Genomic DNA, 27,841 nt, shown 5'->3' on the forward strand with positions numbered 1-27,841 from the left:
CAGGGAGGTAGAATTGCAATGGGGTAGGCAGGTCAGCAGCGGGAACAGCACTCATGACATGGTTCCCTCATTTTCTTCCCCTCCCCCCTCAGTCTGCCAATCCACCCCCAGGAGGGTGTAAATTCCAGCCCATGGAGTATCACACTCTTTGTTAACCTTGTTATTAAAGTGGGGGTTGGCTTAGCTCAGTTGGCTGAATGGCTGGTTTGTGATGTAGAGTGAGGGCAACAGTGTGGCTTCAATTCCTGTACTATTATTCACAAAAACCCCACCTTCTGAGCCTTATCCCTCACCTGAGGTGTGGTGACCGTCAGGTTAAATCACCACCAGTCAGCTCTTCCCCCCCCCCCACCCACTCAAAGGGGAATCAGCCTATGGTCATTCGTATTAAAGCACAAAAGGAAACCTTTTGAACCTATATATCTTCTCATGATTAGCTCTTTCAGTGTCCTTACTGACATGATGGTGCAACAACCAATATAAATCACTGAAAGTAACTTTGTAGCTTGCAGCTGCTGCTATATTCAGTCAGACTGATGGAAGCCATTAGTTCTCCGACCAATTTTCTCACTGTGGAATGGGCATGATCTGGATAGATGGAAAGGAGCAGGAAGAAGTGAGAAATCCATTACAAAAATGCTCACCATAGGATCTCCTCCCTCAAACAAAGGAATTGGGCATTCGGGGATTTTCCCCCAATCCTTTGTGCGATTTTGACAGAACTTGTATTCATGCACTTGCATGCTGGCAGTTGTCTGATGTCGAACAATACGGCTAAAAGAAAAAAAAGACATGTTTCATTTGAAGGGTGGGTGAAATAGATGGCAAGTCAGCAGGTAAAATTAGAATTACACACACAACTTTTCAAAAGCTACAGATGAAGCTATCTTTACAAGTGTGAGTTTTCAAGATATGTTTATGGTAATTTTCGGATTGCCATTTAATATAGTACTATAATTTCTGGCAAATTGATGTTGGACACAATTATAGGTGTGATTAATATCTTCACTCGTGAGGCAGGCATTCACAACACTTGGCCTTGATTTTGAGTTTGAGATGGGATCTGTGCATGTGGGGAGCTGGGTGAACAGCAAAGTTGTTTGCCCGCGGCCAGGGAGATTTTGACTCATCTCTCATTCATTTCATTTCATTTTTTTAATTTAAATACTCGGTTACCTGAGTTACCTTAGACCAAAATTAAGCCTCCAAGTGTCCTTACTGAATTTTCATGCCATTTGCCATCTATCCAGAAGGCACTAATCCTTACTGGATTGGAATGCCAATGGTCTGCAGTTCACTCGTAACTTTGCTGAGGTGTGGATGCTATGCACACACCTAAGGAGGAAGCACCTCAGCCAAGTCTGATCCTGTTCTCTTGAAATTATTATTTGTGCACTCATCAGTGGGAGTTGCTAGTGATCAGATGTGGCAACCCCAGCTGCTCTTTCTTTTCCTACATTTGCACAAGTAGTAGAATTCTACCACCACCCACAGTAAGGACTACTAACTTAGTGCAAACCAAGGTTTGAACCTACCTGCCCCCAATAATATAGTTGCTTTTTGGCACTTTATTCTATGGAATATCTCTCTCATAAGATAACATTATTAAAACATGTTTTTTTTAATCTGGCCATTATCACATTGCTGATTGTGGAACCTTACTGTGTGCAAATTGGCAGCTGCCTTTCCTACTTTACAACAGTTACTGCAAATCAAAAGTACTTCATTGGTTGTAGAATGTTTTGAAAGGTGCTTATGATGAATATGATGTTCGTGAAAAATTGTTGATGTGAAGGTAAGGTAACTAACATGCCAAGCTTTAGCGATTTCCAGAAAGATGTTCAGAAGATTACTCATGTTTATTTAATAGAGTCAAAATATAAAAGATGGAGAAATAAAACAGTAGGTGGGCTTACCTAGGTGGAGAGCTGAAGATGTGATGCCTTCGCTGCTTGCAAAGAAGTGCAGCCCAGAGAGATGTTTTGTTTTGGGAGTTAGAGTTAATTAGTTTAAAAAGTTTTTAGTAAACCCTGAAGGCTAGGTCATCATGAAGATGGGTGCAGTTCAAGAATTTATCTGCGTGTTTGCTGGCAGAGGGAGTTGGTTGCAGCTTGAACCTCAAGTGGTTTGCAGCTCATAGAGAAGCCCTGGGAGCTGCTCAGTGCAGGTAGGGCTCAGAGAAGTCCTGGTTGCCATTTATAGCTAGCTGCAACCAGGTAGCTGGCGTTCAGAGAAACGCAGAGACAGTGCTAGTGAAGCTAGCAGTCTGCAAAAAGCGTTGGAAGTGTGCCAATAATTAAAGGCGGGAGTGCAGCTTTGTAATCCTATGAAATGAAGTAGCAGGAGGAAAGATTGAATCATCAAGAGATGAGCAGTTGTTGAGGCAGTTCAAGTTGGAATGGCCTTTGAGGAAATTCAGAGGCTAGATTTTCAAAAGTGAAAACCCTTGTGACGGAGGCAGAGTTTTAATGAGATTTTAATGAATGGTCACTGATGTCTCGGTGGGTTGCTGAGAAGTCCATGAGATCTGTGTCTTGGTTGTATTTCCCTTTTAAGTGTGAAGTGTGTTTGATCGCTGTTTGCCTCATTCTTAATTCTGAATGTACAAGATGGATATTGTTGATTATTTTACTTTGCTGACTTTGTATTGTAATGCTTATTTTGTTTGTTCAAAATTGTGGAATCTTGTGTCTTTTTTCTCTTTGTAGATAACTGGGCTTTCAATCTTTGTCTTTGTTAAACAAAATGTTACTAGTCCCTAACCAGATCGTAACATGCTATATAGATAGAAATTCATTTTTCATTCACAGAAATCCCAACTGTTTTAATGAAGGTATCATTCTACATACCCAATTCCATGGATAACAAGTCCTGCAAAGAATATGACAAAGAGATGGTGTGTAAACCAGAAGACCTCAAAGTACGATCTGCGAATGGTGTCTGTTGAGGATGTGATCATGATAATAAGTGCAATTGTGATGATGACTCCAGTTAGTCCAGCCACAGTGGTGAATGCAACGTAGGTAGGAGTCTGAGAAAAAAATGTAAACATATTATCTATAGCAGAACTTACCAAAAAGCAATGATTCTGATGAAACCAGATTTTCACACATAGTCACTGATGAATATATGGTTTTACTGACATTTATCGGTGACATATTTACATATTTACTATTAGGAGCCTGGATTTAGGATCCAATTATAAAGAATTCTGTTATAATTTTTGTAATATTTTATTTGCAACAATTTTTAAATATATTTGAGTATATATTGAGGAAGTATTTACACAAAGGGTGATAAACAAACACAATTGATTAGATCTCTGAGGCATCCGCATTTATGTATTTCAGCTAATATTAATTCAGTTCACTTGCACTGTCAGGCCTTGTGACTCTTTTCAATGAGCACCCACATTCAAATGCATTATTCCTCTAACACATTGGAGAGATTTGCATTTAGCTAACCCAAAATAAACGCTAACCCAAAATCAAACTCTCAAAAATGTAACCATGTATTAAAGCTTAATACCCATTTCCCAGATTCCTTTTTAACTCTTTCAAACTGAATCTTTGGTTGACTCTGATATTGCATCTCCCCACCCCCACCCCCAGCAGCCCAACTCTGTTTTTGCAGCTTTCTCCCCCACCTCCACCAACTTAAAGTGCTTTTTCTCCAGGGCTCTACAAAGTTGACAGGCCAAGAAAGCAGATTATTGACTTGCTTGAGATCTGTACTGAAGCCAATCTTGAGGAGGTTAAGAGATTAATAATCTTTATTGTCACAAGTAGCTTACATTAACACTGCAATGAAATTACTGTGAAAAGCCCCTAGTCGTCACACTCCGGCGCCTGTTCGGGTACACTGAGGGAGAATTCAGAATGTCCAATTCACCTAACAGCACGCCTTTCGGGACTTGTGCAAGGAAACCGGAGCACCCGGATGAAACCCACGAAGACACAGGGGGAACATGCAGACTCCACACACACAGTGACTCAAGCCGGGAATCGAACCTGGGACCCTGGAGCTGAGAAGCAACAGTGCTACCCACTCTGTTACTGTGCTGCCCAAGAGATGTTATGATTTGTAATTTGATGTGGTGAATAATCGGCATTTATGAAAATACCATCAAAACCTTTTTACCATTTGGGAGTGAAAGAGTTGACTTTTTGCCCGTTAGGTCTGATTCTCATCACCAGTATGTTAATAGATTTAACTCCTCTTGGGAAGTACGATTCCTGATTCCTGGAGGTGTCAGAATTGTCAGAACTGATGGACTACAGAAATTGGGCTGTGCATAATAAAACCATTTTAACATCACTGCCCTATTTTGGTTTCTCTTTAGTCCAGCTATCAGGCACAGTTAAAGTCCTGTCCTTGCGAGGCACTGTATTCAAGTAGCATAATGCAGGGAAGCAATCTTAACATTGTCTATCCTTAGTGTGCAGTTAGACTTCTATTCACTATGAATCAATTACTGTATTGAGCTTTGCTTTGAAGTGACAGAGGGTGTGGAAAGAACACGAAAATGGGTTGAGAATAGCTATATCCTAGGATGGAAGTGGAAATAGTTGCAGCACAGGCAGAATGGGCTGAACAGACTCCTTCTGTACTGCAATTTATATGACTCTTTGGATGTAAACAAGATTAATAATGTTTGCATAGGAAAAGTGTTCACTGTCACAACTAATTAAAATACCAGTGCACACAAGTTTAAAGTTAGATGGTGAAGGATAAGAAAGGAAGTTTTAAAGGATTTTTTCACTCAAATAATAGAGTTTCAAAGTAGATTATGAGGAACTGCCTTTGAAGGAGACAACATTATGGGTTCAAAACAATTGAAAGTATTTCTGGGATGTGGCAAGAAGGTGATGAGTTAGATGCATATACTGTTTTGTTTCTGTTAAAAATTGCTATCTACTTACAAGTAAGTTCTTCTTACCGTCTGATCAGACCTAATAGGATTCACCCAGTAGCTGGTATTGTCCCCTAATCGGGACAGTGCAGTGTCCAGGGTCTCTACATTTGACTGTCGACTGTTGTTGAACCATTCAAAGTTCAGTAAATGTGCCACAATATGAATTGCTGTGGGAAAAAGATGATCACTATGTTAGATAGCAAAATACAGGCAGCTTTCCTTTTCCTCAGACCAAGGCATAAAGAAACCTTTACTGCAGGTGAATTAAGAATTTATATTGCTTCTTTGTGGAATCATATGGAAAAAACTGTGTTACAATATACCCAATTTCTGTAAGACCATAAGAAGCAGGAACAGGAATAGGCCATTCAGCCTTTGAGCCTGCTCTGTGTAGGATCATCAATGATAGGATCATGACTGATCCCACATTCCTCACGTCCACTTTCCTGCACTTTTCTCGTAATCCTTGATTCTCTTATTGATCAATTAGCTATCTCAGCCTTAAATATACACAAAGACCCTGTCCCCACAGTTCTCTGTGGCACGGAGTTCCAAAGATTCTCGACCCTCTGAGAGAAGAAATCCCTCCTCATATCAGTCTTAAATTGGCACCCCTTTATTCTGAGACTATACCTTCTGGTCCTAGAATCTCTCATGAGGGGAAACATTTTCTCAGATTTTATCTTGTCAAGCCCCTTAGGAAACCTACATGTTTCAGTGAGATCACCTCTCATTCTTATAAATTCCAATGAGTGGAGTCCCAACCTATTTAACCTTTGCTCATAAGACAATGATCCTCCATATCGGGGATCATTCTAGTGAACCTTCTCTGATCCGCCTCCAATGAAATAATATATTTCCTTAAATAAGGAGACCAAAACTGCTCACGGTACTCCAGATGTGGTCTCACCAGTACCTTGTACAATTGCAGCAAGATTTCCCTACTCTTATACTCCAACCCCCTTGAAATATGGGCCAACATTCCATTAGCCTTCCTGATTCCTGCTGCACCTGTGTGCTGGCTTTCTGTGAGTTAAAACCTGCCCGTGGGTTTGCCAGTGGTGTGCTGCCATCGTGAAAAGTGAATCCCGATGACGGTAATTCTGGCCAATGCCTCTTACTTCCCCTTTCTCCCGACATCTGTCACAGAGTACCCTCTGATTTTAGTTTCTCCATTTTTTGGCCTTCCACACCTTTTATTCTCTCTGGGGACTGCCATTAACACTCTTTTCCCTTAGTTTCAGTGGCTATTTCCCTTGGTTTCTGTGGCTATGACTCATATTTCATTCCCTCACCCCACAGTATACATATCTCCCACTTTCTATGCCTTTTAGATTTGAAAAAGGGTCATCTGGACTCGAAACATGAGCTCTTGTCTCTCCCTACAGATGCTGCCAGACCTGCTGAGATATTCCAGCATTTTCTCTTCTGGTTACTGGCTTTCTGTGTTTAGTGCTTAAGTTTCCCCAAGTCCCTTTGTGTTGCCGCTTTCTGCAGTTTTTCTCCATGTAAATAATGCTCTGTTCTTTTTGTTCTCCCTTCCAAAATTAACAACTTCACATTTCCCCACATTATACTCCATTCGCCAACCTTTAGCCCTGCGGCCTGCATTCTCTGCTTCCTCCGTCACGTGCTTTTCGTCAGCTCCGCAGGATTTTATCTTCCTGCTGCTTGTCAATGGGATTTCCTATTGTAACCATCTCACACCACCGGTAAACCCGTGGGCAGAGGTGTGCTTCCATGGGAAAAGTGAATCCCGACGACGGTAATTCCGGCCAATACCTCTTTGTAAACTGTTTGCATCCCTCTCGCAACTTGGGTTTGCACCTATTTTTGTGTTCGTCTGCAAATCTGGCTACAGTACATTTGTTTCCTTCCTCCAAGTCATTAATATATAATAATATATACAATAATAATCTTTAATAATAATAATCTTTATTGTCACAAGTAGGCTCCCATTAACACTACAACAAAGTTACTGTGAAAAGCCCCTAGTCGCCACATTCCGGCTCCTGTTCGGGTGCACAGTGAGAGAATTCAGAATGTCCAATTCACGTATCAGCACGTCTTTCGAGACTTGTGGGAGGAAACCAGAGCACCCGGGGGAAACCCACACAGACACGGGGAGAACGTGCAGACTCCGCACAGATAGTGACACAAGCCAGGAATCGAATCTGGCACCCTGGCACTGTGAGGCCATAGTGCTAACCACTGTGCTACCGTGCTGCCCCACCAGTTGCCGTCCCTGTGGAACCCCACTGGTTACAGTTTGCCAACGCGAAAAAGAATCCCATATCCCCACTTGCTGTTTCCTGTCCATTAATCAATTCTATAATCATGCCAATATACTACCTCCAACACCAAGGTCACCTATGACTTAACCTTTTGTGAGGCACCTTGTCAAACACCTTCTGGAAGTCCAAATACACCACATCTACCGGTTCCCCTCTATCCACTCTGGTTGAGACTGCCTTGAAAAATTCTAATAAATTAGTCAAATACGATTTACCTTTCGTGCTTGTTGTAATTAGACTGTTCATACAAAATATTTCCTGTTCTCTGCACATTAGCAAAGTTGTACATTCTGGCATCCAGAGTTGTTATTGACAGTAATAAATGTTCAATTTTCCTAGTGCAATTGATCACGGAACAATCAATTGTGCTAGGGAAGGCAGGAATATTAAGTTTGAATTTTGTTTTTAAATCCACTACTTCAGTTAGTGTCATTGGTTCTCCTACACTTTGGTAATCACTGCCAGCAACTTCCCTCCAATCCAACTAAAGCTGTTGGCAATGAGAACCGCTCCAAATTATTCAAATGACCCTGTAAAATCAGCAAGCATGAAAGTAGCCAGAGGTTGTGCCTTGCTTCAGGCTCTGCCACTGTTGCAGCTGAGCAGAAAATCGCACCCTCCCACAAAACTTTCAAGTGAGCAAGGAAGTTGTAAACATGTGAAAAAATAAATGCCGTGCCTGGGTATAAGGGCATTGGAAGGCTGCCACTTTGCCCAGAAGTGCCTACCTGTTTGCAAGGCAATCATATAAGCCACCAGTTTATGGAATGTGATGTTCTTGTCTAGTTGTTTTCTTGCACTGCACCTGTAACACTAACACAGATAGAGAAAAAAACAGTCAAACTCCAAAAGGAATCTTACTTATTTCATTTCATTTCCTTTTCATTTCATTTTTCATTTTGTGGCCTTCCACTGATGGCGCGGTAGAGATCACACCACCGCATGCATAATTGTAGACATGACTGATGATCTCATGTGTAGTGACTTCATAAATTGGCTCCACCCATTAACTTATAAAACACAACGATTTATTACAACTGTAAGCAACTATTTACAGATTGTTTAAAACGGTCTTTCCATACTCAACTCTGGGGTCCAAATGCTGGGACAAGTCCCAACAGGTCCCAGTGAATTCTCAACTCCATCCCTGATTAGACTCCTCTCTTAAAGGGGCTAGCCCCTTTAAAAGGGCTAGCTACTACATCCCTCCTCCTTTAAGTCCCTTTTTACACATGGTAATCGTTAACTTACACAATTGCCAAAACAGTAGCGATAATGAAGAATTTTACACAAGTCCATCAACAACTCAATCTGTCTTAGCTGAAGTGACTGAGATTCCTCTATTGAGATAGTTACTGTTGGCCTTATTTCACAAGGACTCACTCCTTGTACCGACGTTGCACCTTCCTCTGTTTCCACTGTTTCCTGGGGGATAACACACTGGCCCGTTTCTGGCTGATCTGGCAGTTCACTCCTCGGGCAACCCACAACACTTCTTGCTGGCACAGTTGGATCAGGCCGTAACACTGGCTCTTGGGGCGGTACTGTGGTGCAGTGGTTAGCACTGCTGCCTCACAGCGTCGAGGACCCAGGTTCGATCCCAGCCCTAGGTCACTGTCCCTGTGGAGTTTTCACATTTGCCCGCGTCTGTGTGGGTTTCACCCCCACAACAGAAAGATGTGCTGGGATTGACCATGCTAAATTTCCCCTTAATTGGAGAAAAAAAAATCTTGCCTGTACTTTAACTTCATATGATACCAGCCCTGTTCTGGCCAAAACCACACCTGGAACCCAACTTTGTCCATTACCACAATTGTTCACAGACACTGGATTCTCTATCTCGAATGCTCTTTCACTTTCAAATGAATTGTGGTTCCTTTGGCTTCCCTCCACCCTCCCTGGTAAGTTTGGGAACATTAGGGTTAGCCTGGGCCTCAACCGCCGACCCATCAGCATTTGGCTAGACTCCTGTAGCCGTATGCTGGGTGATCCTATATGATAACAGTAACCTAGTCAACTTGGTGTTCAAGCCAGCCTTGAAAGTTTGCACTACTCTCACAGCCAGCTCATTGGATGAAGGATTTTTTGGTGCCATTCTGATATATTTCATTCCGTTAAAAGTCGTAAACTTCTGAAGCACAGCTCCAGTAAAAGCCGTTCCATTATCCAAAACGAGGACCTCTGGCACCCTGGATTGCGAAACACTGGCGCAGCTTCTCAACTGTGTCGTAAGTAGTTGTGAATCCCATCTCAAACTGTGAATGGGTGTCCACTAACAACAAAAACATTGTGCCCTTAAATGGTCCCATATAGTTGTCGTGGACCCGAACCCTTGGTCGACCTGGCCATTTCCATGGATGTAATGGTGCTGGGGCAGGTAACTTCTGATGAAATTAGCACTCATTGCAGTACTTTACCACTCTGTCAACTGCAGCATCGATGCCAGGCCACCACGTGTAGCTTCTCAGTAGCATCTTAATTTTAGACATGTCCGATGGGCACTATTTAACTCTTCCAATAAAAATTCTCTTCCTGGCCCTGGATCAACCACTCTCGATCCCCCAGAGGACGATATCATCCTCACGGCTAAGCTCATCTTTTCTGACCTGGTAAGGCTTTATTTCCTCTGAAGCTCTCTTGTTCTGCCATCCATGCAATATCAGCTGTCCACCGTCGACAACACTGGGTCTATGTTTAACCAGTACTTAATCTGTTGAGCCGACACTGCCAAAGTGTCTGGAGAATTTATGGCCATTCTTATTTTTTCACAGGTACACCCTCCTGTGGAGGGTACATCTCTGGCAAAGGAATACAGAGCTCCCCAGTGTACAAACAGAGATATGTGCGGCCTCGGCCACGGGTTCCCCGTGAGGCCACTTTTACAACGCGAACCGTGTTGGGCAGCCATGTGTTTCTTGGCACCGCGAGCCCTGGGAAACACACAGCTAAATGCGTTCGCGATCGGACTTTCGTCCCATTTGGTTGAATCGAGTCATTTTGTGAGAGAATGGCGCCTATTACTTGCCTATTACAAATTTGTGCTGGTTGCTCTAAATTAGTCCATATTTTTCCATGACTGCTGGAAACTGACCGCCTACCAATGTTCGACTGACTGGGCCATAGCTACCTGCTTTATTTCTTTCCCTCCTGAACAGAGATATTGCACTGACAACATTCCAGTCTTTTGCAACAACTTGTGTATCCTGAGGTGTATAAGGAACTTCTGCTCTTTCCTGTTGGATTTCCCACATCATTCTAGATTGCAAAGCAGTGAATTCACTGGGATCTGACATGATTTTTTTGTACCACTTCCTTACCTACATAGTTATTTATAGATCTATTTACTCCCATTATTAACTTAGTATCTGTTATTTCTTCATCCTCCATGATATTTCCTCTTTTGACTAATCAGCCCTATCATTGCATTACTGTAAAAAGTTTTATTGTTTCCATTTAGAATCCCAACCAATCTATTGAAATGCTTACTTATAGCTATTCTATAATTTTGCTTGACTTTCTATTGTATTATTAACCCTAAGCTCCTCGTATGCCTCGCTTCATATGTATCTGCTCAAAAATGAATTTTGTTTTTAAATTTAAAGTGCCCAATTATTTTTTTTCCAATTAGGGGAAATTTAACGTGGCCATTCCACCTACCCTGCATATCTCTGGGTGGTTGGGGTGAGACCCACGCAGACACTGGGAAAATGTGCAAACACCACACGAACAGTGGCTCAGGTCCGTGATCGAACCTGAGCCCTCGGCGCCATGAGGCAGCAGTGCTAACCACTGTGCCATCGTACCACCCTCTCATAAATGAATTCCAGATTTTGTTGCAATTATTTATGCCTTGTGAGAGTATATTTAGCATGTACCCTAAAGACTGTATTTCAAAACTGCACCTCACTTGATGTGGACTTACCACATTCTTATTTATAATTGAACTTTGCCATTTTCCTGTTTTATTTATTATTCCCTTTTCTGAAGGAGAATAAAAAGTAAATTTAAAATATGAAAGTTGGTATTGGATCTTAAGTGCAGTGAGGGCTGTTTGGTAGTATTTCCTTCACTTTTAATTTTGATGTAAGTAAAAAATATCAAATTTTACTCTCAATTCTACTGGACACCTTTGACTAGTGTCTTTTAGATGGGAAATGTAAGGCAGCTAGTGAGTGAGTGCTATCAGTCCTGGGTCACTGAAAATTCCCTTCCCTCTTAAACAGGAGCCATTAGGCCGATGCAGTGACAAAAATTTGAATCGTGGAGAAAGATTGGGGAAACCTGGGGCGTCATTCTCCGACCCCCCCGCCGGGTCGGAGAATGGCCGTTGGCCGCCGTGAATCCCGCCCCCGCCCCCGCCGAAGTCTCCGGTACCGGAGATTGGGCGGGGGCGGGAATCGGGCCGCGCCGGCCCAAAGGTGCGGAATGCTCCGCATCTTTGGGGGCCGAGCCCCAACATTGAGGGGCTAGGCCGGCGCCGGAGGGATTTCCACCCCACCAGCTGGCGGAAATGGCGTTTGTTGCCCCGCCAGCTGGCGTGGAAATGCGGCGCATGCGCATTCCGCACCTTTGGGCCGGCGCGATGCCCGTCTGATTCGCGCCGTTTTTGGCGCCAGTCGGCGGACATCGCGCCGTTGGGGGAGAATTTCGCCCCTGGATTCTCAACCTTCAAAGAAGGCATCTGAAAGATGATTATAGAATAAAATACTTAAGAGATAGGGAAGCATAAATCCAAAATATTATATTGTATTAATATGTGAGGATAAGACAAAGGGACATATCTAACTAATAGAAGGCAGATGTAGGACTAGGATCGGAAGATTTCTTCCACACAAAGGAGGTTGTTTTAACTTTTGGTGATAATTGGGAACAAGGCATATTGAATTGGAAGCCCATTCTCCACTTTTCCATTTTCATCTCCATTGACTTCACTGGAGAAGTTTATAACAGGTAGATGCTCTAAAATCGCCCATTTTACTTTATGGACAACAATTAAAATGACCCCCAAAGAGAGATCTTTCCTTTCAGATTCCAGTATCCCCAGTAATTTGCTTTTACCCAAAGAGAGATCACTGAATGGAATGGATAGTGTCACGGAGATGAAAACCCTAGAATTATTTAATAAATACTTGGAGGGTGGAATTGGGGATTTGCAGGGTTTACTGACAGAGGAAATCAGATGTTGTCAATTCCTCGTCTGTGATTATTGTGTAATTTGGTAATGTTCTAATATAAACCCCATGTGATTTCCAAATTATAGGAGTGACTCTATCTGTGTGACTGGGTGTGCCTGTGTCATAATCACTTTTGCGTAGGTTGCACTCACATCGCTGAAATTGCCATTTGTTATGTCAAGGAGGAAGTAACATAAATATTTCCAAGATTACACCTCAACACCTATTCTCACCGTATGAGAATGCAATTAGATCTGGGAACATAACAAAACCAAATTTGAATATACAACTTCTTCCTTAAGGGATTATTTGACTGCATGAGAGATGCAGCTATATCCTTATACAGGTCGCAAATATCAACAAGATATTAGATTTCAAGGAACAAATGTATTAAAGCTAAAAAAAAAAAATCACCAGGATAGGTATTGCTATATAGTACCTGAGTATAAGAGATTATTATGAATTCAGACACCAGCTGCTCATGGATTTTCAGCGATTGGGTGGAATGTAATCCCATCGTGATGGCAATCATGGCAGATGGGTCTACTTTATCACAGGAAAGGCAGTGTTCTGGGGCAGCATTGACATGAAAACCTCCCAATTAAGTCAGAGGACTGAAGAGGCTGATGTGAGATTCCCAGCTGCCAGGGTGGGATGCCATTTTGGCTCAAAGATGAGCCAATTGACACGCGTTATCCCTGAGCCCACCTCATTCAGTGGTGGCTCAGGGAATAAATGGGAACCACGAGGCTTTCCTGCACTTTTCGAAAGCTGCCCAGCAAACCCTGTCAGACTTGCCAGTGACTTCCCAGCGTTGGCAGGGTGGGCCTGAATCCCAGGGACCACCCGACAATGGCTACTTAGTTGCCGACAGAGCCTTTGGGGCTCCACCATAGAACTGATAAAGGTTTCCTGCTTGTTCTTTGGCCAATGGGTGAGACTGCCATCAGGCCAATTAAATCCTGCCCATAATTCTGTCCGTCTATTTAAAAAAAAAATCCCTTTTACTATTTATCCCCCTCCTTTCCTGAACGTGTCGACTTCTTGTCGAGATATAGAACACCTCAACCACCATCTTCTCTAGGGCATTTAGGGATGGGCAATAAATGTCGATTTAGCCAGCAATGCCCACATTCCGTAAATGAATTAAAAAAACCATGTGAGCATAGAGAACAAGTGCTAGTGGCCAATCCCCATTTGGGCAACATCAGAGCCGAACCAATCCTACCTTCAATCAATTTCCAATAATGTTTACAGCACTTCCCGGATCATAATCAGGGGTACTGAGACCAAAATACACTTGAGGAAAGGCTGGGTCAGTCAGGTCTTTCACTCGGGACTAGACTCAAAGACTAGAGGGGTCGCGATCCTGATGAATAAGCGGGTGGTGTTTGAGGCGGGTAGAATAGTCTCGGATGTGGGAGATCGGTACATTATTGTCAGTGGGAAACTGAAGGGGGTGCAGGTGGTATTAGTAAATGTGTTTGCTCCAAATTGGGATGATGTGGAGTTTATAAAGAGGATGCTGGGGAAGATACCAGTCCTGGACTCGCACAGGTTGGTCATGGGAGGGGACTTCAACACAGTTATTGACCCTGGCTTGGACCGGTCAAGCTCGAAAACGGGCAGGGTGCCAGCAATGGCAAAGGAATTAAAAGGGTTCATGGCGCAGATGGGCGGGGGATGGGGGGTTGGGGGGGGGGGGGGGGGGGGTGGAACCATGGAGATCTGGGCAGCCGAGGGTGAAGGAATTCTCCTTCTACTCACGTGTGCATAAAGTGTACTCCCAGATCTATTTCTTCATTTTGAGCAGGGCCTTACTGGCAGGGGTGGTGGACACGGGGTACTCGGCGATCACAATCTCAGACCATGCTCCACACTGGGTTGACCTGCAGGTTAGTAAAGGCAGTAACCAGCGCCCGCACTATGGGACTTTTGGCTGACGAAGGGGTGTGCAAGCGGCTGAGGAAATGTATTCAAAACTACCTGTAGGTCAACGATCGATAGGAGGTATGCAGAGACCCAGAGGCAGGGCTTTTAAGGGAACGGCGGAGACTACAGGCAGAGTTCAGCTTGTTAACCACAGGGAGGGCAGTGGAGTAGCAGAGAAAGGCGAGGGGGGCGATCTATGAGTATGGAGAGAAGGCCAGCAGAATGCTTGCACAACATGCTTAGAAAGAGGGAGGCAACCATGGAGATAGGGAAAATAAATGACGGCGATGGGAACCTGGGGCGTCATTCTCCGACCCCCCGCCGGGTCGGAGAATGGCCGTTCGCCGCCGTGAATCCCGCCCCCGCCCCCGCCGAAGTCTCCGGTACCGGAGATTGGGCGGGGGGCGGGAATCGGGCCGCGCCGGATGGCGGGACCCCCCGCTCAATTCTCCGGCCCGGATGGCCCGAGGTCCCGCCCAGAAATTGCCTGTCCCGCTGGCATAAATCAAAGCTGGTATTTACCAGCGGGACCAGACGGCGTGGGCGGACTCCGGGGTCCTGGGGGGGGGGTGGGGCGCGGGGCGATCTGACCCCGGGGGGTGCCCCCATGGTGGCCTGGCCCGCGATCGGGGCCCACCGATCCGCGGGCGGGCCTGTGCCGTGGGGGCACTCTTTCCCTTCCGCCTCCGCCACGGCCTCCACCATGGCGGAGGCAGAAGAGACTCTCCCCACTGCGCATGCGCGGGAAACTGTCGGCGGCCGCTGACGCTCCCGCGCATGCGCCGCATTTCCGCGCCAGCTGGCGGGGCACCAAACGCCATTTCCGCAGCTGGCGGGGCAACAAACCCCATTTCCGCCAGCTGGCAGGGCAGAAATCCCTCCGGCGCTGGCCTAGCCCCTCAATGTTGGGGCTCGGCCCCCAAAGATGCGGAGCATTCCGCACCTTTGGGCCGGCGCGATGCCCGTCTGATTGGCGCCGTTTTTGGCGCCAGTCGGCGGACATCGCGCCGTTCGGGGAGAATTTCGCCCCTGGTTGGAGATTCAGCAGAGGAGAATAAGGCATTTAAGGATTTCTACAGTAGGCTATATATGTCGGAACCTCCTACGGGGCCGGAGGGGATGAGGCACTTCTTGGGGGGGCTGAATTTCCCAAAGGTGGACAGGGAGCTGGTAGAAGGGCTGGGGCCCCCGATCGGGTTGGAAGAGATAGTGGAGGGTCTGAAGGCCATGCAGGCGGGTAAAGCCCCTGGGCGGACTGGTACCCAATGGAGTTTCACAAAACGTTCTGTGGGATATTGGGGCCGGTGTTGACGAGGATGTTCAATGAGGCAAGGGAAAGAGGGGTGCTGCCCCCGACGATGTCACAGGCCATGGTTTCGCTGATTCTGAAGCGGGACAAGAACCTGGAGTTGTGTGGATCCCATAGGCCGATATCCTTGTTGAATGTGGACGCCAAACTGCTGGCCAAAGTTTGTCCTCCAGGATTGAGGATTGTGACGAATTTGGGCGACTACTATTGGGCCGCCAATGTGGCGATGATCCGTAAATGGATGATAGAGGGAGAGGGAGCGGCGTGGAAAAGACTAGAGAGAAAGTCCTGTAAAGGGACGAGTCTAGAGGCGCTGGTGACGGCGCCACTACCGTTCTCAACAAAGAAATTTACCACGAACCCAGTGGTGGCGGCAACATTAAATATCTGGGGACAATGGAGGCGACAGAGAGGTGTGCTGGGAGCCCTGGTGGGGTCCCCAATCAGGAACAACCATAGGTTTGCCCCAGGGAGGATGGATGGAGGATTCCAGAGCTGGCACCAGTTGGGAATTAGGAGGGTGGGAGATTTATTTATAGACGGGACGTTTGCGAGCTTGGGAGCATTGGAGGAAAAGTATAAGCTGCCCTGGGGAAATTTCTTTAGGTATATGCAGGTGAGGGCGTTCACAAGACAACAGGTGAGGGAATTTCCAGTGCTCCCGACACAGGGAATCCAGGATAGAATGCTCTCGGGGGTGTGGGTCGGGGAGGGCAAGGTGTCAGAGATATACCGAGAGATGAGAGAATGACGGGAGTGATTTCGAAGGTGGTGAATGTCCGGGCCAAACCAGGCTTGGGGTTAGCTTTATTTGGAGTTGCGGATGAGCCGGGAGTGCAGGAGGCGGAAGAGGCCGACGTCGTGGCCTTTGCGTCCCTAGTAGCCCGGCGTAGGATTTTACTCATGTGGAAGGAAGCGAAACCCCCCGGGCTGGAGGCCTGGATAAACGATATGGCGGGGTTCATAAAACTGGAGCAGATTAAGTTTGCACTGAGAGGATCGGCTCAAGGGTTCACCAGAAGGTGGCAACCATTCCTCGACTACCTAGCGGAACGTTAGAGGGAAGATAGATGACCAGCAGCAGCAACCCGGGGGGGGGGGGGGGGGAGGGGAAAGTTTCACTTTACGTTAATTGATTAATTTATCATGTTGGTTAGTTACTTTTTATTAGACTGTGGTTATCATGTTACATATACTGCTTAAACATTTTTTTTTATGTTTGATGTGTAAGGGGGAAAAAAATTGTGATCAAAAAATTTCAATAAAATATATATATTTTTCAAAAAGGGATTGAGGATTGTGTTCTGGACATTATTGGGGAGGACCAGACGGGGTTTGTTAAGGGTAGGCAGTTGGTGGCCAATGTAAGAAGGCTGTTAAATGTGATCATGGTGCTCCCGGAAGGTGGGGAAGTGGAGGTGGTGATCGCAATGGATACAGAAAAGGCTTTTGATCGGGCAGAATGGGATTATCTTTGGGAGGTACTGGGATGGTTCGGATTTGGGCGGGGCTTTATTGACTGGGTCAGGTTGCTGTATCAGGCTCCTGCGGCAAGTGCACGGACGAATAGGACAACATCGGACTATTTTAGACTGCACCGGGGGACGAGACAGGGATGACCCCTCTCCCCACTGTTGTTCGCGCTAGCTATAGAGCCGTTGGCAATTGCTCTGAGAGCCTCAAGGGGCTGGAAGGGGCTGTCCAGGGGGGGGGGGGGGGGGGAGCACACAGGGGGGGGGGGGGTGGGGGAGCACACAGAGTCCCGCTCTATGCAGATGACCTGCTTCTGTATGTATCGGACCCATTAGAGGGGATGGAAGAAATCATGAGGATTCTAGGGGAATTTGGCTGGTTTTCGGGGTATCAGCTAAATATGGGGAAAAGTGAGATGTTTGCGATCCAGGCGAGGGGACAGGAGAGGCGATTGGGGGAGCTGCCGTTTAGATTAGTAGGGGGAAGCTTTAGGTACCTTGGCATTCAAGTAGCGCGGGAATGGGACCGACTGCATAAATTAAATCTGGCCCGGCTAGTAGACCAAATGAAGGACGATTTTCGGAGATGGGACGCGCTCCCGTTGTCACTGGCTGGGAGGGTGCAGATGGTGAAGATGACGGTCCTCTCGAGATTCCTGTTCGTGTTTCAATGTCTCCCCATCTTTATTCCGCGGTCCTTTTTTAAACGGGTCAACAAAGTGATCACTGGCTTTGTTTGGGTGGGCAAGACCCAAAGGTAAGGAAGGTAATGCTTGAGTGGAGTCGGGGAGAGGGCGGGCTGGCGCGGCCAAATTTTAGTAACTGGATGGCGAATATAGCCATGATCAGGAAGTGGGTGGTGGGGGAGGGGTTGGCATGGGAGCGTATGGAGGCGGCTTCATGCAAGGGCACCAGTTTGGGGGCGTTGGTAACTGCGCCTCTGCCGTTCCCACCGGCACGGCACTCCACCAGCCCCGTGGTGGTGGCGGCCCTGAGAGTCTGGGGGCAATGGAGGAGACATGTGGGAGCCAAGGGAGCATCGCTCTGGTCCCCAATCTGTAATAATCACCGGTTTGCCCCGGGAAGTATGGATGGGGGGTTCCGGAGATGGCGGAGAGCAGGGATTGAGAGGATGGGGTCTATGTTTAGAGAGGGGAGCTTTCTGAGTATGAGGGCGCTGGAGGAGAAGTTTGGTTTGGTGAGGGGAAATGAATTCAGGCACCTGCAGGTGCGGGACTTCCTATGTAAACAGGTGTCAACCTTCCTGCTCCTACTGCTAAGGGGGATTCAGGACAGGGTAGTTTCCAGCGGGTGTGTAGGAGAAGGGACGTCTCGGACATTTACAAGGTACTCTTGGGGTCAGAGGAGATGCAGACCGAGCAGCTGAAGCGCAAGTGGGAGGAGGAGCTGGGAGAAGAGATAGAGGAAAGCCTATGGGCGGACGCGTTGAGTAGAGTCAACGTGTCCACAACATGTGCCAGGGTCAGCCTGATACAATTTAAGGTCGTTCACCGGGCTCACATGACAGTGGCCCAGATGAGCAAATTCTTTGGGATGGAAGACAGGTGTGCAAAGTGTGCGGGAGGACCAGCGAACCATGTCCACATGTTTTGGACATGTCCGAAGCTTAGGGGATTTTGACAGGGGTTTGCAAATGTCATATCCACGGTGTTAAAAACAAGGGTGGCACTGAGTCCAGAGGTGGCGATTTTCAGGGTGTCAGAAGACCCGGGAATCCAGGAGGAGAAAGAGGCAGATGTTCTGGCCTTTGCTTCCTTGGTAGCCCGGAGACGGATACTATTAGCATGGAGTGACTCAAAGCCCCCGAAGTCGGAGACCTGGCTATCGGACATGGCTAGCTTTCTCTGGAGAAAGTCAAGTTCGCCTTGAGAGGGTCAATGTTAGGGTTTGCCTGGAGGTGGCAACCGTTCGTTGACTTCTTCACGGAAAATTAATCGTCAACAGAAGGGGGAGGTTAGTTTAGCTTAGAGTAGGGGGTTAATAAAAGTGGGACCTGTAAGAGAGGGAGATGGCTTTTGCACTATGTTTATAGTTTTCTGTACATTGTTTATTGTGTTGTTGTTATAATACCAAAAAATACCTCAATAAAATGTTTATTAAAAAAAAAACTTTGCCACTGAATGCTGCCTATTTGCTGACTATTTCCAGCATTTTCTGTTTTCATTTCAGGATCTTGCTGGTCATTATGGGCACATTTCTCTTTAAAAAATATGTACTTGGATGGCATGGTGCGGCACAGTGGTTAGCACTGCTGCCTCACGGGGCTGAGGACCCGGGTTTGATCCCAGCTCTGGGTATCTGTCCGCGTGGAGTTTGCACATTTTCCCCTTGTCTGCGTGGGTCTCACTCCACAACCCAAAGATGTGCAGGTTAGGTGGATTGGCCACACTACATTGCCCCTTAATTGGAAAAAAAGAATTGGGTACATAGAACATAGAAAATACAGCACAGAACAGGCCCTTCGGCCCACGATGTTGTGCCGAACCTTTGTCCTAGAATAAGCATAGATTATCATAGAATTTACAGTGCAGAAGAAGGCCATTCGGCCCATCGGGTCTGCACCAGCTCTTGGAAAGAGCACCCTACCCAAGGTCAACACCTCCACCCTATCCCAGTAACCCCCCCCCCCCCCCCCCCCAACACTAAGGGCAATTTTGGACACTAAGGGCAATTTATCATGGCCAATCCACCTAACCTGCACATCTTTGGACTGTGGGAGGAAACCGGAGCACCCGGTACTCTAAATTTATTTTTTAAAATATGCACGCTTTACTCCCTTTAATTCAGAAAGGAAATGACTGAAGCAAAGTACATCATTTCATCAACACCGTAGTGCCTGGCATCCAAAATTATCTATTCTGAAATTCTTCAAATGGGATGTCCTTTCTTTATGTTATTAACAGAGACAAGTAGCACAATTTCTTGAGGTAGATTACTCCCTCAAAAGTGTTGTGGCCTTATTTGCAATATGAAGAAACCTAGATGCTTTGTTTGCTTTGTTTGGCCCCTTCCTTGTTCCGCACTGTAATCAAACACTGTTTGTCGATATACTATTTGCCAATGTTCTCTGTTGATTATTCTTTTGGCTACTATGTACGTACTGTGTACGTTCCCTTGGCCGCAGAAAAATACTTTTCACTGTACTTCGGTACATGTGACAACAAATCAAATCAAATCAAATTGAATTCCCATATTCAATTCCTTTCTTTTACAGAGAAATGAAAAATGAAATGAAAATCTCTTATTGTCACAATTAGGCCTCAATGAAGTTACTATGAAAAGCCCCTAGTCGCCACATTCCGACGCCTGTTCGGGGAGGCTGTTACGGGAATTGAACCGTGCTGCTGGCCTGCCTTGGTCTGATTTCAAAGCCAGCGATTTAGCCTTAAAACCTGATACTTGCTTATTTGGACATTTAGCAGATTGTCTAACTTGTGAAGATTTTCCGTAATTAAAGTATAAGAGCTGGGTGTAGCTACATTGGTGCTGAGAATTCCCTGAATACCCCCCTCCCCCCCGCTCCTTTCAAATAGCAGATCTTTTGTGAATTTCATCAGAAATCCCATTCACGCGCATAACATGGCCGCACGGTAGCACAGTGGGTAGCACTGTTGCTTCACAGCTCCAGGGTCCCAGGTTCGATTCCTGGCTTGGGTCACTGTCTGTATGGAGTCTGCACGTTCTCCCCATGTCTGCGTGGGTTTCCTCCGGGTGCTCCGGTTTCCTCCCACAAGTCCTGAAAGACGTGCTGTTAAGTGAATTGGATATTCTGAATTCTCCCTCCGTGTGCCCGAACAGGCGCCGGAATGTGGTGACTCGGGGCTTTTCACAGTAACTTCACTGCAGTGTTAATGTAAGCCTACTTGTGACAATAAAGATTATTATTATTATAACCAGCGTTGCAACGGTGCAGCGGAACAACGAATGTGGGATGCTACTAATCATTTTCACAATGGGTAATACATTTATTCACTCTGTCGCCTCATGATGTTAGACAGGAGAAATAGAATTTTACCACAAATTGAACTATTTCCAAGTATCTCTCCCTATACCACAGCTACTCCCGTCGTGGTGAGAAAAGAAAGGAATGTTTCTTACGGAGCAGGATCCTCTGAGGAAGGATAGTAGGTTCCGGCACACAGGCAGCAGGATCAACAAGCAGTTAAAGTTGAGGCAGGCAGCAGGAGCTCGTGCCCAGGCTAGTGCAGACTACATGCAAAGACAGGGAAATACAAATTAGCTTTTGATCTTCATTGCCCAGTTTAACTTTATTATGACCGACTAACTTTTGGCAGTGGTAGAAAGGGCGAATAGTGTATAGGCCACCTGTTACACCTTTTGCCTGAATTGGACATTGTGTTTCACTGGCCTCTGCCCACCATCGCTAAAAGTAAAAAATCGGCCCTAATTAGTTCCTAACTTCTATGAACCTCCACATTTCTCAGGCTAAACAAAAAATATCAGTGCTAATTAATACTAACTGTGCTTTATAAACGATTATGTAATACACACATCAGTATTATTCAGTGACATAAGCAACAGGTTAGCTAATATCTACAACAGTGGCTTTTAAATTTCTCTGGATGTGGAACCCTTTGCGAGACAGATGCTGAAAAAATTACTATGAGTGCAGGAAATTTCTTTGTATGAAGGAACAAAAGTACAGCGATGTGCTGGTTAACAAATACTGAAAAAACAAGGTGTAATTTTGCAATTCTTCTTTCTGAGCAATGGGATGTGGAGATGTAGGTGTGGTCAGCATTGGAAGAGATCAGGGTGCCATTTCTAAATGGCAGCCCGATCTCTAAACCTCCCAACGTGACCCTCGCCCCCCACCCCCCAATGCCCCAACCTTCTGATTAGGGGGTTCCCGAGAACCCCCTCACCCCACTTCAAAGGGCAGGGCATCCCGGGCCCTATTCCCATAAAGGACAAGGTGCCACCTTGGTTCAGCCAGCCTGGTAATTGAACTTGATGATCAGTCATGATGCAAAACTAGGTCCCGCCCATTGTGGTATCGTCCGTTAGACCTAACGAGGCATAACGAACCTGGTAAATCTCGCGAGAGGCCTCTATATTGCGGTGCACAGAACTGTACATAATCCAGTTGAGTTCAAATTAGTGTCTTGCATAAGTTCAGCATAACCTCCTTGCTCTGGTACGCCATGCTCCTATTAATAAAGCCCAGAATACTTTATGATTTATTAACTGCTCTCTCCACCTGCCCTGCCACCTTCAGTGATCTATGCATATATGCCACCAGGTCCCTCTGCTCATGCACCCCGTTAAGAATTTTACCCCTATTTTATGTTGCCTATCCATGTTCTTCCTTCCAAAATGAATCACCTCACATTTTTCCTTATTGAACTTCATATGCCACCTATCTACACACTCCACTAACTTGTCTATGACATTTTGATGTTCTACACTGTCCTTGTCACAGTTTGCAAGACTTCCAAGTTTTGTATCATCCGCAAACGTAAAAATTTCCCCCCCCCGCACACCTAGATCTAGACCATTAATATATATCAGGAAAAGCAAGGGTCCCAATCCAGCTCCCTGGGGAGAACCACCTACAGCTCTTTCTCCCACCTGAAAAATATCCATTGACCATTACTCTCTGCCATATTATTCAGCCAAATTTGTATCTATGTTGCTACTGTCCCTTTTATTCCATGAGTTGTAACTTTTCTCATAAGTCTGTTGTGTGGTACTGTATCGAGTGCCTTTTGAAAGTCCATGTGCCACACATCAATAGCATTACCCTTGCTGGACATGACACATACTGCTGTAGAAAAGTTTCCTGAACACAATCAAGGCACGTTTGTGCCTCTCCGCCCTTCACCCTACCATTGCCCCGGTTTATGTTTAGGTAATTAAAGTCCCACATTATAATCACTCTATAATATTTGCATCTCTCTGTCACTTCCCTGCAAATTTGTCCTTCTCACTAGTTGCCGATCTATTGATCACACCAAGCAATGTTCTTTCACCTTTTTTGTTCCTTAGCTCTAGCCAAATTGATTCTATCCTTGAACTCTCTGGGCCATCCTCTTTCTCCAGCACTGCAAAGCCATCCTAAATGAATACCACCACCCCTCCTTCTTTCTTTCCTTTCCTGGCTTTTCTGAACACCTTGTACCCAGGAATATTTAACACCCATTCCTGTTCTTCCTTGAACCAGGTCTGGAATTCTCTGGCCATTGGGATTCTCTTTTCCCACTGACAGTGCACCCCTGCCCAGGGGCTTCCCGGTGGCATTAGGTGGCTTCAATGGGAAATCCCAATGACAACCAGTGGGAAGAGAGAATCCTACCGCCAATGAATGGCAAGCCACCAAGTAACGCGCTGCTGGCGGACCGGAGAATCCCACCCCAGGTCTCTGTTATTGCCACAACATCATATTTCCACAATGCAATCTGCGCCTGTAACTTCCCAAATTTATTTACTATACTTTGTGCATTCACATACATGCACAGTAACCCTGATTTAGACATCGGGTGGGATTTATCAGCCGTGCCCGGCGATTCCACTCTGATATTTCCTCTTGGTTCCCACGCCCCTGCCGAGGTAGTTTAAAGCGCTCCCAACAGCACCAGTGAAATACCCCACAGGAAACTCAGACCCAGCTCTGTTCTTGGTTATACAGGTACCATCTCCCCAAGAGCCAGTCCCAGTGTCCCAGGAATCTAAAGCCCTTCCTTCTGCACCATTCTTCCCAGCCACTTATTCATCTGCCTTATCTTCCTATTTCTGTATTCACTTCCACGTGGCTCTTGGAGTAATCTGGGCATTACTACATTTGAAGTCCTGCTTGCTAATTTTCCCAAAATTCTGATTGCAGGTTCCCACCTGACATCACTGGTGCCAATTTGGATCACAACCTCGCGCTGATCATCCTCTGCCAGAAGAATGTCCAGCAACTGGTCTGTGACATCTTTGACCCTGGCACCAGAGAGGCAACATTCCATCCTGGAGTCACATCTATGGCCACAGAAACACCTGTCTGTTTCCCTAACTAACAAATGCCCTATCACTAATGCTCTTCTCCTTCCTCCCCTCCTATACAGCCGAGCTGCTCGTGGTGTCACAAGCCTGGCTCTGAGGAACTTGCAGCCTCATCAGCTTCCAAAATGGAAACCTGATTTCTGAGCAGGATCCCAGGGGACTCCTGCATTACCTGCCTAATTCACTTGGACTGCTTGGTAGTCACCCATTCCCTCTCTGGGCCCTTAAGCTGCAGTATGGCCATCTCTCTGAACCTGCTATCCACATAGTTCCCAGCCTTGTGGATGCATCACAGTGACTCCAGCCACCGCTCAAGCTCTGAAATGAGGAGATCAAGTTTCTGCAGCTGGCTCCCTGCACATATGGTTGTCTAGGACGCTGGGAGAGTCCATGGTCGGGATTCTCCATCCTGCCAGCCCCGTTTTCCTGCACGGCACGCCCTCGCCAGCAGCGGGATTCTCCGTTCCCGCAGCCGGCCAATGGGGTTTCCCATTGTGGGCCACCTCACGCAGTCTGGAAACGGGCGGGTGTGGGTGTGCTGCTGGTGGGAAGGAGGATCCGCCAACGAAGAATCCCACAGCATGACTTTGCACATATTACAGAACACATATTCCACTCAACTGAGCTGCCATGCCATGTCTTAACTTTACTTCTCTTGCGTCAACTCTGTTCTACTTTGGATTACTTGAATTACATTACTATATTGGCCAAAACTTTCTCTTATTCCAGACTTCAGTTAAGAATGTTAAGAATATTACAAATTCATAAGATAGTAGAACATGGTATATATCCACAGGAATGGTCTGCACAAGTGTGTGGCATTATATACCATTGTGTTATATAATATGTCTGTTATGCAACACATTGTCATTTCCACCAATAAACATTTAGTTTGTATTTTCAGCCAAGGGCAACATTTTTGTGGTCACTGTATTTAGTGTGAACACTGTAATTGCTGGGAAAGCCATGGTGCAAGCAGGCCGAAATGTTCAATTGCACCATGGATCCTATTTAAAAGTGCTGACCAGGATTTAACATCATACGCTCAGTCTACCAAACACCTATGGCTTAGGCTTTGAACAGTCTGTTGCTGTTGCAGATGATCATGCCTAATTACCCTTTTATATCCTCTTGTGTCAAAATTCTTGACAAGACTAGGTCTCTCCAAGAACCTGTCAAAGGTACAGTTCACAAGTGGGAATAATTGGCTGACATTTACGGGATTGTGGCACAGAGACTGGTGGTCTGATTTTTTTTCCAGGATCTTTCTAGCAAAGGCAGGTCATCTCTCACAAAGTCCCCAGAGTTCTTATATTATGGGAAAATAATATTACAAATCAATATAAGAAAATGATTGGATTGGGACATCTTGCCTGTGTCAAACTATGAAAAAAACAATGGTAAAATCCAACTGAGACTCCAGACCTTCTTGAACAGCACAGCCATGCAAAGCTGTCTTTTACAAATTGTACTCGTATTCTAAAAGTTGCATTCTAAGCAAAATTATCCATGCACCTAATGAGCAAAACAATGGCCAAGTTAATACTGCAAGTACGTTACCTCATGTCCCCCATTTCACTCTCTTTATTTCCTAATGTCGTACAGCATGTTATTTCTGTATCCCGCAAGGCACTTTCACTGTATCACACTGTAACACAGTGAACTCTCTCTGTGTCCCACTATTACATAGGGCACATTTTCTGATTCCCACTGCTCCACAGTGCATCCTCACTTTATCTCATACATAGCACCCTCTCTGTACCCCATTGCCCCACAGTGGACCCCCTCTGTATCCAAATGTCCCACAGTGTACAATCTCCGTACTCCACTGTCGCACGGTGCACCACCTCCATAACTATTCAAACTATGTGACATTAATTCAGTATGTTCCTTTTACTATTACACATGAATCAGATATTGTAACAGTTTTCAGTTACTTATCAGCTATAAACATTCTTGTCAAACATGGTTTCGGAAAAAATGCTCCAAGAAGTTATTCTAAATGAATGAAATGAAAATGCACAATGGTGAAGGAAACATTAGACATGAAACTGAACGTCAAGAAACAACTAAAGAGTGAATACTTACTCCAATAATTGCCCTTGTGTACTGGAATTTTGGATTGTACTCATAAAACATGTAATAATAGACAAACAGAAAGATGTTGATTCCCAGCCACACCACCTACGAGCAAAAAATTACAGAGGTTACTTCAACTCTTAGCAGCAAGCTCCACTCCAACCGTTGTGATTGAAGTTAATAGATTCAACAGAGTAGTCTAAACTTTCTCCTTACTATAACCAGGGCAGATAGTCCATGGTTGATCACCCAGTTGCTCATGATTCCAAGGCTTCTGAAATTCAACTGGTGATGAAGCAACTGCCGCACAATTTTATACTTAATGAAAGAGGCGAGGGAGGGCGTTGACCAATCCACACTTTAAGGAAGTAGCTGTTGATTTTTTTTGCAAAATCAATTCTCCCTTCCTCTCTGTTCACCTAGTACTGTATTTCACACAGATGTTTCTTGTGATCTCATTCAGGAAATATTCAAGAATACATGCTTTAGGTCACATGAAAACTTCTCAAAGCACTTTGCAATTAAGCTCCTTTAATATTATGTATGTATGCATTTCTATAAGTTTTTCTGACCACCAGATGTCTCAAAATGCTTTTCAGCAGTATGTTTGAAGTGCTGCTACAAAGTAGGAAACGCAGCAGCCAATTTGTGCATAACAAACTCCCACAAACAACAATGTGATAACGGTCAATGTGATGATTCTCCTACGTGTGACGTCTGGCACACATCATGAAAAGATGCCAAAATCCCTTTGGCTCCTTGTTGGCTTCCACTGACAGTTATTAGACTATTCATCTGCAAAGGCGTCTCCATTATCCCACTTGTGTCTGAACCTGAACTCTACACACGTACAGCAGAGATCATTGAGTAACAATCAAGAGCAGGAACTTTAACTGAATTTCCTTTTCAACCACCGGTTTCTACGAAATAAAAAGAAGAGGAAAGGTTCAGCAGATAGGGCAACATTTGTGTAGATAAACAGTTAACATCCAAAATCTTGCCGAAACTAGAAAAACCTGCCATCACAACCGAAAGTGGTCCTGAGGTTGCGGGGATGGGCGGCGGAATCCTGGACTGGAGTTTACTGGTGATGGAAAAATAATTTCCTGCTGCTGGGAGCCACTAGCCCAATCAGAGAATTGGTAGCCCGGTAGCCTCAGGAGCACCTCTGATAGAGAGCTGACCATTGCTGAGGCTGCAGGAGGAAACATACACAGAAACATTCATAGATAATAGAAGCAGGAGAAGGCCATTCGGGTCCTTTGGGCCTGCTCTGCCATTTATTATGATCATGGCTATTCATCAAGTTCAATACCCTGATCCTGCCTTCCCCCCATATTCCTTGATCCCTTTAGTCTCCATGTTGAGGAGCCCCCAAGGGCCAGGTTAGTTTATTTTATTTTCCAGGCCAAGGCAGAAAGGACCCAGTGATCAGAAGGGTGAAACCTCCAGCCATATCTTCAGAGAAGCACGGCAGCCATTGCCACTGGAGGGACCCACCATGGAGCATTAAGGAAGGCTGGGACACACTGGGAATCCACCATGGTTTATCCATGGAACCCATCAGAACACTGGTAAAACGTTAATGAGGTCAAGAAATTGAATTTATTTGGCCACCGGGCACTGAATTGGTGGTG

At 45.6% G+C, this 27,841-nt stretch overlaps 1 protein-coding gene across 1 annotated transcript in view; it reads right to left on the minus strand.

The window, feature by feature from the left end:
* The window catches only part of nox1 (NADPH oxidase 1), a 44,741-nt gene extending 18,273 nt beyond the window's left edge, over positions 1-26,468 (minus strand). The window contains exons 1-7 of the mRNA XM_072505269.1: positions 26,421-26,468; positions 26,214-26,309; positions 21,216-21,326; positions 7,938-8,022; positions 4,940-5,082; positions 2,850-3,031; positions 645-774 (exon numbers count right to left, since the gene is read on the minus strand). Of these exons, the coding sequence (XP_072361370.1) occupies positions 645-774; positions 2,850-3,031; positions 4,940-5,082; positions 7,938-8,022; positions 21,216-21,326; positions 26,214-26,309; positions 26,421-26,465 (792 nt within the window). The 5' untranslated portion in view covers positions 26,466-26,468. The remainder of the gene's footprint in view (positions 1-644; positions 775-2,849; positions 3,032-4,939; positions 5,083-7,937; positions 8,023-21,215; positions 21,327-26,213; positions 26,310-26,420) is intronic.
* Between the last annotated feature and the right edge of the window lie 1,373 nt (positions 26,469-27,841).

Source organism: Scyliorhinus torazame, chromosome 5 (assembly GCF_047496885.1).
Source record: "Scyliorhinus torazame isolate Kashiwa2021f chromosome 5, sScyTor2.1, whole genome shotgun sequence".
Lineage (NCBI taxonomy): Eukaryota > Metazoa > Chordata > Chondrichthyes > Carcharhiniformes > Scyliorhinidae > Scyliorhinus > Scyliorhinus torazame.